The sequence below is a fragment of the Ursus maritimus genome, unplaced genomic scaffold, assembly GCF_017311325.1.
Source record: "Ursus maritimus isolate PB19 unplaced genomic scaffold, ASM1731132v1 scaffold_31, whole genome shotgun sequence".
Taxonomy (NCBI): Eukaryota; Metazoa; Chordata; class Mammalia; order Carnivora; family Ursidae; genus Ursus; species Ursus maritimus.
The window spans coordinates 32,324,991-32,337,823 of NW_024425675.1; the positions used below are offsets into that span (position 1 = coordinate 32,324,991).

Here is a 12,833-nt window from a genome sequence, read left to right on the forward strand (position 1 = left end):
GGGATCGAGCCCCGCATCGGGCTCCCTGCTCAGCAGGAAGCCTGCTTCTCCCTCTCCCACTCCCCCTGCTTGTGTTCCCTCTCTCGCTGCCTCTCTCTCTGTCGAATACATAAATAAAATCTTTGTGCTGAGACTTGCAGCGGACGTGGGCTCAGAATCTGGGTCTTTTCTTGGGACATGGCAGTTTGTGAGACCCCGTGGCTCACTTCGCCTTCAGAATAACTTGGTCATGCTGATCAGAAAACGTGTGATTTGTTTCTTTCTAGAAAATCACTCTGCACCTCCTGACGTGACCACTTACACCTCAGAACACCCAATACAAGTGGAAAGGCCGCAGGGCTCGACGACATCGCGGACGGCGCCCAAGTATGGCAACGCGGAGCTCATGGAGACGGGCGACGGTAGGTCTCCGGGCGGTGGCGACTCCTTCAGAAACCCCCTTCCGTGTGCAGGGCCAGAGGTTTCTTGTGGGTGCACTGTGGACTCCGCCTGTCACGTAGCTCCCACGGAAGGTGGCGGGAGCACGAGAAATGCAAATTATCTCCACGTTGGCCAAGAGTGTTTCCACGTTGGGAAAAATATCGGTGTAGTGGGAATGTAGTCTTGAGAAGAAACAGATGTTTTATAAGATTCTTATGAGCTCGCTAATCGATAACAAATGTTGGTTCAGCAATTAAGAGATTAGCGTGGAAGTGTGAAGCCCGTGAGCAGTTGTTAAAAGGGCAGCGGAAGTGAAACGTAACGTCATTGGCACGTACGGGCTAGCGTGCTGAAGGAGGAGGGTTTTCCCTCCAGATCTGAAAGAATGAGCAGCGGTGGTTACGCCAGCAGCGGGGGCTGTGCTGCGTCCCTCGTTCCTCCATGTGGCCGTGTTCCGACGCCGCTTCTGTCACTCCGCCTGCAGTAGCGGACTTGAACATGAATCTCACGCTGCGTCCTGCTCTCCGTGACCTCGGCCCCTCCCAGGCCGTGGAGGTGATGCGAGATGTGGTTTTCATGAAGGTGGCCAGCGTGGCCGTGGTGTGCCGTCCATCCACTGGGCTCATGTCCCTCGTCGTGGTCCATGAGCTGGCCCAGTTTCTGGTGTGACGGCTGTCCCTGGGAGACGTGTGGTGTCCGTGTCTCCGAGCACCTTTCCGCGGAATGAGATGTACCGTGGAGGACACGCTTGTTGCCCTTGGGGACGTCTGCAACTTGGTGCCCCTTGCGGTCATTAACGTGGCTTGTTTAAAAACGTTAAACGTGGTGCCTTTTTCAACAATCATTTCATTTATTCAGTTTTCAAAATGATGTCATTCATTGTTATAAATAAGAGCTATGTTATAAAATGGAATTTACTTTCCTCTGTACACAGGAGTATATGCTATATGCTAGTATTCTGTGTCAGGCAGAAAATCGAGTTTAGAGCACATTTTAAATTGTGCTCCGGGATGCATTGCCCAAAAGTGCACTCGGTGGGAGGGCCGCTGGATACCCGTGAGGGGAGGAGACGGGCCCGCCATGGACCTCGAGTGCCCGCGCTTTCGTCAGGAAGCGCAGGGACAGCGCCTGACAGAGGCCTGCCGTCCCGACTTCAACGCAGCCGGCAGACCGCTCTGGCCCCACAGGGGAGCGCTGGTGGTCTCCAGAGACAAGGCCTCAGGGACGGTCTCCCTGCTGTGCCGGCTCTCTGACACCCGTTGGAGCAGGGACCTGAGTCTGTGAATGACGAGGGGACAAACCTGTTTAGGGAACAGGAGGTGGGACCGGGCCCAGCCTGGGGTCTGACGCTCCTCCCACCGCCACGATGGGTGACGATAAAGCGGTCGCGGAGCGTCGTTCCTGGGGCCTCTGCACCCCCCGGGCCTGCTGGCGGAGCGGCCATGCCATGCTGTGCCCCCGGGGGCACGCTCTCGCCGTTGTGGAGTGCCCTGGGTGGCACTCGAGATGGGGCCCCGGCACCAGCGTCACGGCCGCTTGGTCCGCGGTTGAGGTGCTGCCCGTTCCTTCATCTGTGCGTGGTTCTGCCTTCCAGGGGTGCCCGTAAGTAGCGCCCATTCCTTCACCTGTCCGTGGTTCTGTCTTCCAGGGGTGCCCGTAAGTAGCCGGGTGTCGGCGAAAATCCAACAGCTCGTCAATACCCTCAAGCGACCGAAGCGGCCGCCGTTACGGGAGTTCTTCGTTGATGACTTTGAGGAACTGCTGGAAGGTGACGGGCCCTTTGCCACCCCGTTATCCCCGTGTCCGCGGGATCCCACAGACCGTCGTGCCGGGCCCTGCTCAGATCAGCAGTCTCGGTCTTCCCCGGAAGACAGGACCCCTATCTGGAGGCTGTAGGCACGCTCCCCCTCTGCAGTTAGGCCGAGTGCGGGCAGGCCGGGCAGGTACCCCGCGCACGTGTCAGGGGGGCCTCGCAGAGTGGGATTTCGCCCCGTGAGCCGGGCCCCTGTCAGACGGCACAACGAGCTGTGGCTCACGGCGACGCACTCTCTGGGGAATGCGGAGGGAGTGTGTGAGCGTGTGGCCAGCTCCTTTCCTGCCCCCTGTGCACACTCAGGAGCCTTTGAACAGAAAGTCAAGACAAAGTCGTGCTTATCACATCCAACCCAAAGCCTTATTTTCTTGTTCTTTATACCAAAGTAGGACACAGCCGACTCTCTGGCCAGCAGGTGGGGGTTGTCGGTCAATCTGTGAGGGAGAGAAACCTCCTCCAGTTGCTCGTCTCAACAGAAGAGTCGGGGAGATTGTATTGCATTACGGGGCATTTCTGTCTGTTTTACCCAAGAAAATGTGCTCTGTGCTGGTTATTCAGAGTACGTGTTGCAAATGCAAATTGACAAGTCAGTATTTAAGGGCGATACCGTTTAGCAGGATTTGAGCTCCAGAGTCCGGAATCATGAGTGTTTATCAATAACTAACATTTTAAACAGCTGTCGCTATCCCCGACTCCAGGCATGTTAAAATGCACAGTGCCCGCGTCCGTTTACAAACGCATTCAGGTCTCCCTCTGTTCACCACCCCAACTTCGTCTCGGAAAGTGTAAGAATTAAGTGCTTCCTTTCTGTCCCTGAGGCCAGGATTTGGGTCCTGTCTCTGATTCTAGAAAAGCGTGCATGCGTGCTTTCTGTCCACTAGTAAACTTGTGTAAGTGTCCTACTCTCTTTAAAAAGAATAAAAACGGTGATTGCGCTAATAGGGATGTATTTTTCCTGAAAACTCTTTCCGTTCGAATGTATTTAGTTCAACAACCAGATCCGAACCAACCCAAGCCAGAGGGAGCGCAGATGTTGGCCATGCGCGGGGAGCAGCTGGGAGTGGTCACCAACTGGCCCCCATCATTGGAAGCCGCGCTACAGCGATGGGGGACCATCTCCCCGAAGGCCCCGTGCTTGACCACGATGGACACGAACGGGAAGCCCCTGTACATCCTCACTTATGGTAATTCTCTGCGCCTCCTTCACCTTCCCCACACCCGGTGGCCACTTTCAGGCGGGCTGACTCGCACCGCCTTCCATGTCCGGTACAGAAACAAATGGGGCCCTGAAAGGAAATGTTTTAGGAAAAGTATTTAGCTTGAGTATGAAGTTATTACTTGCTAAATGTTTCCTGTGTAAAATCCAGAGATGGGTACAGGAAATCAGTGGGTCATAACCCGAACGAGACGTTGGATTTTACGTTTTGGAATGTGTCTGATATTCTCGAAAGTGGTGCCTTCAGGAGTGATGGGTAGTTGAAGAATTCATGTCTAAACTCTTTGACATGGATCCCTCAGAAAAGACCGTCTCTTTCCAAAGTGATTACGCAAAAAAGCAAGAGAAACAGGCTTTTCTCTAGTTCCTCATTCAGATTCCACTCATACTGGAATCTGTAAACTTTTGGGAACTGTTGACTGTACCAGAGAGATTTCTTTCTCATGTTCCTGGGTAAGGAGCTGTGGAGAAAGCACATGGTCAGGTTGTTTTGCAAAGAAACTGGCTGACTAACTCGAAGACTAAACCAGCTCGTGTTGGGTCTGCAGGTGTGAGATGAGATGACCTTGTCTAACTTTCAGTTCTGTGTTTGGACCGTAGCGCGCTTGGGCTGGCAGTAGGAACGACACTGCTGCATTGGCAGTCCCGGTGAAGAAGCCGATGTTGGGTTAAATGGTGCAGAGTCCAGCCTTTCGGGTTGCGGGGCCCTGGGAGGTGCCAGCCTGGACTCCGCCATTACCCATGCGCCTCCCCAACAGAGATGGGTTGTGAGATTCACGAGCGTGTGTCTCACAGCTCGTCATTTTAGGGCACGTTTGGGTAGTTCTTTTTTTTTTTTTTTTTTTTAAGATTTTATTTATTCATTTGAGAGAGAGCGAGCACAAGCAGGGGGAGAAGGAGAGGGAGAAGCAGGCTCTCCACTCAGCAGGGAGCCTGACACCGGCTCCATCCCAGGACCCGAGATCATGACCTGAGCTGAAGGCGGATGCTTCACCGACTGAGCCCCCCAGGTGCCCCATTTTTGGATAATTCTAAGTGCATAATGAGCATTTCACCCAGGATGAAGTATAAGCTTGGTTTTTTCATTATACTCTTTGGAGACAGGTTTTATTCAGTCAAACAGATGGCGACTTTCCTTCGTGACCCTCCTCTCTTGCCAGGTGCAGCCTGGGAGCTGGTGTGTGGTTGGAATGGCTTCTCCTTAGCTGAGTCGTCCAGGGCCCCCCGCCACCTACGGGGCTTCTCGGACCCACAGAGCACTCACCTGTCAGCCAGCAAGCGTTCAGTGGGGCATGCGGGGCCCTGAGTACGCAGCAGCTCAGTGCCAAGGCAGGGCATCGAAGCTGAGACACCATTCCCCGGACTGGGGGTCTAGTCAGAGGGACAGCCCTCGACTGAGGGAGTGTGAGCAGAGGAGCGCGACTTTCCCTTCTTGTGAGGTTATGATTAACTGAGGTGTGGGATGCAGACCGAAAGTTATCTGTGAAAATTTGGGACGTGTGTGTCTACACCCCGGCATCACAACTCCTGCATTTAAATCATCTGTATTTTGTTGCATTTTATTCCTCTATACTAGGCATATGCTATGGGTCAATCTTGGTTTTCACTTGTTAAAGGAATGTGAGAAAGCAATGCATTTCCAAAAACAAGATAATAGTTTATCGGATGTAAAAGGGAAGTGTTGGCTAATTCAAGAAAAACCGTGGAAAAGTGCTTTATGTATAGAAACACTAAAATACGTGAACCTATAGTCATCGGGTGTTGCTGCAAAGACGCCGAGAAAAGTTCATTGAATAACATAGTTCTAGTACCACGTAGCTCCAGACGATTTTCAGTATCGTAGTTCACCTTCAGCTCTCACGTGTAGCTTCCTGCAAAGCCCCGGGTAGCAGAACTCCCGGCTGAGCAACTTGGGATCTTTGACAGGAAATACACGTGGTGGGTAAAGGTTGTAAACAGCCCCGTAGAAACAGCCTTCTTCTCCATTTACCCATATAAATAACGTGCACACGGGAGAACCAGGGTATTTCACCATCTTCCATCACTAAGAAGAAATCATGCTAAGGAACTCCTTTCCTTCTCGTGGTTCTCCGCTTCGTCCATTCTCAGTGAGACAGCTGCACGTTCCTCTGCGTTGCTGCAGTGTGCGTTACTACTAGGCAGCTCTCTCCCTCCCTCTTCTTCCTTCTCCCTTCCTCTGTCATCTATGACTTGGCTTTTGCTCCAGATATTTTGGAACATTTAGATGCTTGAGCTCGAACAGCACTGGGGAGCCTTTCTCTATCCTTCGTGTTCTGCATTGTTGGCGAGGTGTTTCTCGGGCTGTCTCCGCAGGGCATAGGCGTCCCAGCTGCTGGGCAGCGTGTGAGCTCTGACAGCCCTTCCTCACCCACCTGCCACAGTCCTCAGAGCTACACTCTTCTTACAAGTGCATGCTCCTCACAGAAATCCAATTGGAACTTCAATATGTAATAAGACATTAGGGACGTCATGTCTACATCTCTCTTCTTTTCCTGTATACACGTGGCTATCTTAGAGTCTCAATATCTGTTTTCCCAGTTCAAATACCAGTTTAACTTGCCAAAATCTGTTGGAACTTCATGTTCAATCCCCACCTTTCAAATATAGAATACAGTATTATTGTTAACTGGTGTTAACCACAGTCACCATCCGATACGTACATCTCATGACTTATAACTGGAGGTTTGTACCTTTGGCGCCCTTCACCCATTTCTCCCTCTCTCCCCCACCTCTGGAAGCACCAGTCTGTTTTCTGTGTATCTATGAGCTTGGTTTTTAGGGTCTACAAATAAGTGAGATCATAAGGTATTTGTTTTTCTCTGTCTTACCTTTCACTTAGCATGATGCCTCCAAGTCCATCCATGGTCTCACACATGGCAAGATTTAATTCCTTATTATGGCTGAGTAATATTGCATTGTCTGTATACACCACATGCCCTTTATCCACCCATCCATTGATGGACACTTAGGTAGCTTCCATATCTTCGCTATTATAAATAATGCTGCAGTGAACATGGGGTTCAGAGATCTTTTCAAGTTAGTGTTTTTATTTACTTTGGATAAATACCCAGAAGTGGGATTGCTGGGTTGTAGGGCAGCTGTATTTTTAACTTCTTGAGTAACCTCCATACTATTTTCCAGAGTGGCTGCACCAGTTTGCATTCCCACCAGCAGTGCACAAGGGTTTCCCTTTCTCCACATCTTCCCCTGCATTTGTTATGTCTTGTTTTTTGGATACTACCCGTTCTGACAGGTGTGAGGTGATATCTCAGTGATTCTGATTTAATCTCCCTGATGATAAGTGATGTTGAGCATCTTGTCATGTGCTCTTGGCCATCTGGATGCCTTCTTTGGAAAAATATCTATTCACTTCCTCTGCCCATTTTTAAATCAGATTCGTTTTTTGCTATTAAGTTGTAGGAGTTCTTTATATATTTTCGATATTAACCCCTTATTGGATAAATGATTTGCAATATCTGTAATTTGCTTTTTCATTGTGTTGATGGTTTCCTTTGCTGTGCAAAAGCTTTTTAATTTAATGTGGTTCCACTTGCTTATTTTTGCTTTTGGTGTCATATCCAAAAAAATCATCACTAAGACTGATACCGAGGAGCTTAGCATCTGTGTTTTCTTCTAGGAGATTTATGGTTTCAAGTCTTATGTTCAAGTTTGTCATTCATTTTAAGTTACTTTTTATGGTGTAAGATAGTGGTTTAATTTCATCCTGCTACATGTGGCTGTCCAGTTTTCCCACTGCCATTTATTTTTATTGAAGGGACTGCCTTTCCCCCATTGTGTATTCTTGCCTCCTTAGTTGACCATGTAAGAATGGGTTTATTTCTGGGCTCCTTGTTCCACTGATCTGTTTACTGCCAGTGCCACAGTGTTTTAATTACCTTAGCTTTGTAATATAGTTTAAAATCAGGGAGCCGGGTGCCCCTAGCTTTCTCCTCTTACTCAAGATTACTTTGGCTTTTTGGGGTCTTTGTGGTTCTGTACAAATGTTAGGGTTCCTTGTTCTAGTTCTGTGCAAAATGCCGTAGGAATTTTGGTAGCGATGGCACTGAATCTGTAGATTGCTTTGGGTAATAAGGACGTGTAACAATATTACTTCTTCCAGTCCATGAGCATGGAATGTCTTCACATTTGTTCCTGTCTTCCTCACTCTTTCATCAATGTCATATCATTTACAGTGTATACACCTTTCACCTCCCTGATTAAAATTATTCCTAGCTATTTTATTCTTTTTGATGTAACTATAAATGTTTTCTTAATTTCTCTGATAGTTTATTGTTAGCATATAGAAATGCAGTCAATTTTTGTATATTGATTTTGCACTCTGCAGCTTTACTCAATTCATTGATTAGTTCTAACAGTTTGGTTGTGGGGGTTGTTGGGGTTTTTTGTTGTTTTTTGTTTTTTGTTTTGGGGGCATCTTTAGGGTTTTCTATATATAAAATTATGTAATCCTCAAGTAGAGACCATTTTACGTTTTCCTTTCCAACATGGATACCTTTTATGTCTTTTTCTTGCCTAATTACTTTGGCTAGGCCTTCTAGTACTATGTTGAATAACAGTGGTGAGACTGGGCATCCTTGTCTTGCTCCTGGTTTCAGGGCATATTAGCTGTGGGTTTGTAGTATAAGGCCTTTATTATACTGAGGTATGTTCCCTCTATATTCACTTTGTTGAGAGTTTCTCATCAAAAGAAGATGTTGAATTTTGTTAAATGCTTTTTCTGCACATATGGACATAGGATTTTTATTCATTTTGTTAATGTGATGTATCATGTTGATTGATTTGTTGATGTTGGACCATCCATGTGTCCCTGGAATAAATGCCACTTGATCGTGGTGTGTGATCCTTTTAATGTATTGTTGAATTTGGTTTGCTAGTATTTCATTGAAGAATTTTGCATCTATATTTATCAAGAATATGGGCCTGGGGTCTTTTGGTTGTTTTGGGGGGCTTTTGGGTTTTGTTTGTTTTTATGGTGTCTTTGTCTGGTTTTGGTATCAGGGTAATGCTGGCTTCATAAAATGAGTTTGAAATCATTCCCTTCTCTCATTTTTTTTTTTTTTGGAAGAATTTGAGAAGGATAGGTATTAAATCTTTGACTATTTGGTAGAATTCACCAGGAAAGCCTTCTGTTTGTGGATTTCTGTTCGTAGGGAGGTTTTTAATTACTGATTAAATCTCCTTACTCTTAATCATTTTATTCAGATTTTATGCTTCCTCATGGTTCATTGTTGGAAGATTATTGGTTTCTGGATTTATTCGTTTCTTCCAGCTTGGCCAGTGTGTTGGCATGTAACTGTTCATGGTAGTCTCTTGTGATCCTTTGTATTTCTGTGGTGTCAGTTGTAACTTCTCTTTCATTTCTGATTTGGAGTCCACTCTCCTTTTTTCTTGGTGAGTCTAACTAAAGGTTGTCGGTTTTGTTTTGTTTTGTTTTGTTTTCAAAGAACCAGCTCTTGGTTTTGTTGATCTTTTGTCTTTTTAGTCTCTATTTCATTTAGCTCTGCTCTGATCTTTGTTATTTCCTTCTTTCTACTAACTTGGGTTTCATTAGTTTTTTTCCTAGTTCCTTAAATCATAAGGTCAGGTTGTTTATTGGAGATTTTTCTTGTTTCTTGAGGCAGGTCTGTATTGCCAAGTACTTCTATCTTAAATCTACTTTTGCTACTAACCATAAGTTTTGGCATGTTGTATTTCCATTTTCATTTGTCTAAAAGTATTTTTAATTTCTTCTTTGATTTCTTTGTTGACACACTGGTTGTTTAGTAGCATGTTGTTTAATCTCCATGTATTTGTGAAGTTTCCAGTTTTCTTCTTATAATTGATTTCTAGTCTATTACCACTATAGGTCAGAAACGATGCTTAATATGATTTCAGTCTTCTTGAATTTATTGAGACTTGTTTTATGACCTAGTGTATGATCCGGAGAATGTTTCAGGTGCAGTTGAGAATGATGTGCATTCTGTTGCTTATGGATGGAGTGTTCTACATAAATTAAGTCCATCTGGTCTAATGTCTTGTTCAAGGCTACTGTTTCCTTACTGATTTTCTGTCTGGATGATTTATCCATTGATGTAAGTGGGGTATTTTAAAGTTCCCTACTATTATTGTATTGCTGTTAATTTCTCCCTTTAGGGCTATTAATATTTGATTTATATATTTAGGTGCTTCTATGTTGGGTACATAAGTATTTAGAAATGTTATGTCATCTTAGTGGATTGATCCCTTTATCATTATGTAATTCCCCTCTTTGTCTTTTATTACACTCTTTGTTGTAAATTGTGTTTTGTCTGATATAAGTATTACTACCCCAGCTCTTTTTTTTTTTTTTTTTACCATTTGCATGGAATATCTTTCTGCATCCCTTCACTTTCATCTTTGTGTGTCCTTACGTCTGAAGTGAGTCTCTTGTAGGCAGCATATCAATTGTTCTTGTTTTCTTCCCTTTGACCCACTCTGCGTCTTTTGTGTAGAGAATTTAGTCCTTCTACATTTGAAGTAATTGCTGGTAAGTAGTACTTACTGCCATTTTGGTAATTGTTTTCTGATTGTTTTTGTAGGGCCACTCTGTTCCTTTTTTCTTCTTTTCCTTTGTGACTTGATGATTTTCTTTAGCGTTACACTTAGATTTCTTTATATTTTGTGGATCTGCCAGAAGTGTTTCCTTGGTGGTTACCATGACACTTACATATAACAGCTTATTTTTATAAGTCTATTTTAAGTTCATAACAACTTATGTTCGAGCACATTCTAAACCTGTACATTTTTACTCCCCCTGCCCACATTTATGTTCCTCATGTCACAGTTTACATCTTTTTATCTTGTATAACCCTATTTACTACTTTTGTCCTTTAACCTTTATACCAGCTTTATAGAGTCCACTCCCTTTCTATATATTTACTTCACTAGTGGGATTTATACGTTCATGTTTTTCTTGTTACTAATTATCGCCCTTTCTTTTCAGCTTGAAGAAGTCCCTTTAACGTTTCTTATAAGTGCGATTTAGTGGTGATAAAGTCTGTTAGCGTTTGCTCGTACAAAAACGTTTTATCTGTCCTTCCACTCTGAATGATCACTTTCCCAGGAACTCTTCTGGGTGGGAATTTTTTTCTTCCACCTTTATAAATCAGTGAAGAACCGTTGTATCTCCTTTCACTCAAATCAGCAACTTTTTATTTTTCTCCTTGAAAAACATCAAGTATGTTTCTAGTATTTTGCCAAAAGTGTGTTGCGCATGTCAAGCTCTTGGTTGTAAACTGGCTTTTTTATGAATGTATGATGACATCAAAGTTAATATTCCAAACTGAGAATGAAGTTGGAACTTTAACAAAACATAATGGTGCTAATCGTTTGAGTGTAACTGATTTGTTCATACACAGCGCATTGAGTTTTTCAGTTACAACAAATTGATTGTAATTGTTTATTCAACTATCATTCCTTAATATTGTTCCTAAGGCACAAAATATTTGTGTTCTCTTTAGAAGAAAAAAATCACTGAGTAATTTCTAATAGCTAGTGACTTTTTTTAAAAAAGGTTTATTTATTTTAGAGCGAGAGAGCGTGCACACACGCATGAGCGTGAGTCAGGGGAGGGGCAGAGGGAGAGGGAGAGAGAGAATCCCAAGCAGACTTCCCTCTGAGCATGGCACCCAACCCTCGGCTTGATCCCATGACCCATGAGACCATGACCTGAGCTGAAATCAAGAGTTGGACGCTTAACTAACGTCCACCCCAGCTCCCCTACCTAGTGACTGTTTTTTGGAAAATATATGATCTCCCAACAAAATACCAAGTACTTGTAAGGCAGCCAGTCCTGAGGGCTGCAGTGCTGAGAAGGAGCTAGAGAAGAGGGTGGAGGCATAGCGTAATTTTGTGCTTTTTATGGATTGCCTAGGACATTAATGAAACAAAGAAACATGTGTTGAGCACATTCTGTAAACTAGAAATACCCTAGGACTTAGAGAAATCAAGATAAAACATTCTGTTTGTCCCCTAATCACTAAGGGGGAGACAAGTTGATAAATCTTGTGGTAGATAAACAGTAATAACCCTAATTTGGATTGCTGCAAAATCCAATGTGAAATAAATTCAGCTTTTTTTTTCATTCAAAACAAATGTTATAAACAAAAAACTTCCAAATTTAGCTTTTACATTTAAAATAGGGAAAAGATTAAAACAGTGATTTATGGGAAAGTTAAAGTTGCTCCTAACTGTTGTTACGATCACATTAACAAAATGTCTAAAGCCTTGCCGGCTTCCTAACACGCGTGGAAGCTGACATCGTGAAGGACCTTTGTGTGTCTGAGACGTCATGTTGGATTTCAGAGTCATTATATTCCGTCTCAGGCTGTGTCCCCGCCTGGGTCACGCTGAGGGAGCATCCAGCACTGGGATGGGGGCAGGATGGGAAAGTTGCAGGTTCTTCAAAGCTGTCCATTCTTTCTTCTGTGGTTTTTTTAAATCCTGGTTTTATAAAATCCAGCTTTGTGGTCCTTTTTTTTCCCGGAGTTCAAAACTTCAGCTCAGAATACTTAGTACCATCTTTAAGTTCCAGCATTCCTCTCCAAAAATCCTGACGCTCTGAGGCTAGGAAGGTTGGATGCAGAGAAACTCAGGACTTGGGGAGGGGGAGGGCAGGCCGTACAAAGTGTGTCCCCAGTCCCTTGCGTGCATTACGGTCATGTGAGCTAGGACCTGCTAACGGAGGAGATGTGTCATTTTGCATAATGCTAATCAGCAGTAGGCGCTCTTGCTGCAATCCCTGCCCTGCTTTACTCCCTGGAAACCTTCCCCTACAGCTTCTGTGATGGTAAGTTTCCTGTGGCTCTGCTGGAGCTATTTGCACGCAGAGAGTATTTGTATCAGTACCTTATTCCAGTGTTGAGGCTTCTCAGACTTCATGAATCAGAGCTGTGGCTCGCATTTTCCTTCCTGATTCCAGGGACGCAGGATAACTGGAAGGCTTAAAATAAACTTGTACTCTCTCCGGTTTAATGTGCACATTGGCACGTAACTGAAAATGCACGTGTCCGCTTACTTGTGTCTTTGTCATTTATATTAATAGGCAAACTGTGGACAAGAAGTATGAAGGTTGCTTACAACATCCTGCATAAATTAGGTACAAAGCAAGAACCGATGGTACGACCTGGAGACCGGGTAAGTGCTCGTTAAGTTACTACACCTGCAGATCATCGGTCCTGTGCAGCAAAGACACCTGCTGTCGGAAGTCCCAGGGTTCAGTGTCCCCTAATGCTAATGGTCCTAGATCAGGCTTTGCTACATTAACTGAGAGTTAGGATTAATTGCACAAGATGTCATTAACCTCCCCAGCAATGCCATGAGCTA

The 12,833-nt window shown here is 44.8% G+C and overlaps 1 protein-coding gene across 4 annotated transcripts in view; it reads left to right on the top strand.

Annotated features, from left to right (window-relative positions):
- DIP2C (disco interacting protein 2 homolog C) overlaps window positions 1–12,833 on the top strand; it is a 387,541-nt gene that overhangs the window by 254,845 nt on the left and 119,863 nt on the right. For all 4 annotated transcript variants that reach the window (XM_040645478.1, XM_040645479.1, XM_040645480.1 and 1 more), the window contains 4 exons: window positions 267–401; window positions 2,069–2,188; window positions 3,220–3,417; window positions 12,553–12,644. In XM_040645478.1, coding sequence (XP_040501412.1) covers window positions 267–401; window positions 2,069–2,188; window positions 3,220–3,417; window positions 12,553–12,644 — 545 coding nt within the window. The remainder of the gene's footprint in view (window positions 1–266; window positions 402–2,068; window positions 2,189–3,219; window positions 3,418–12,552; window positions 12,645–12,833) is intronic.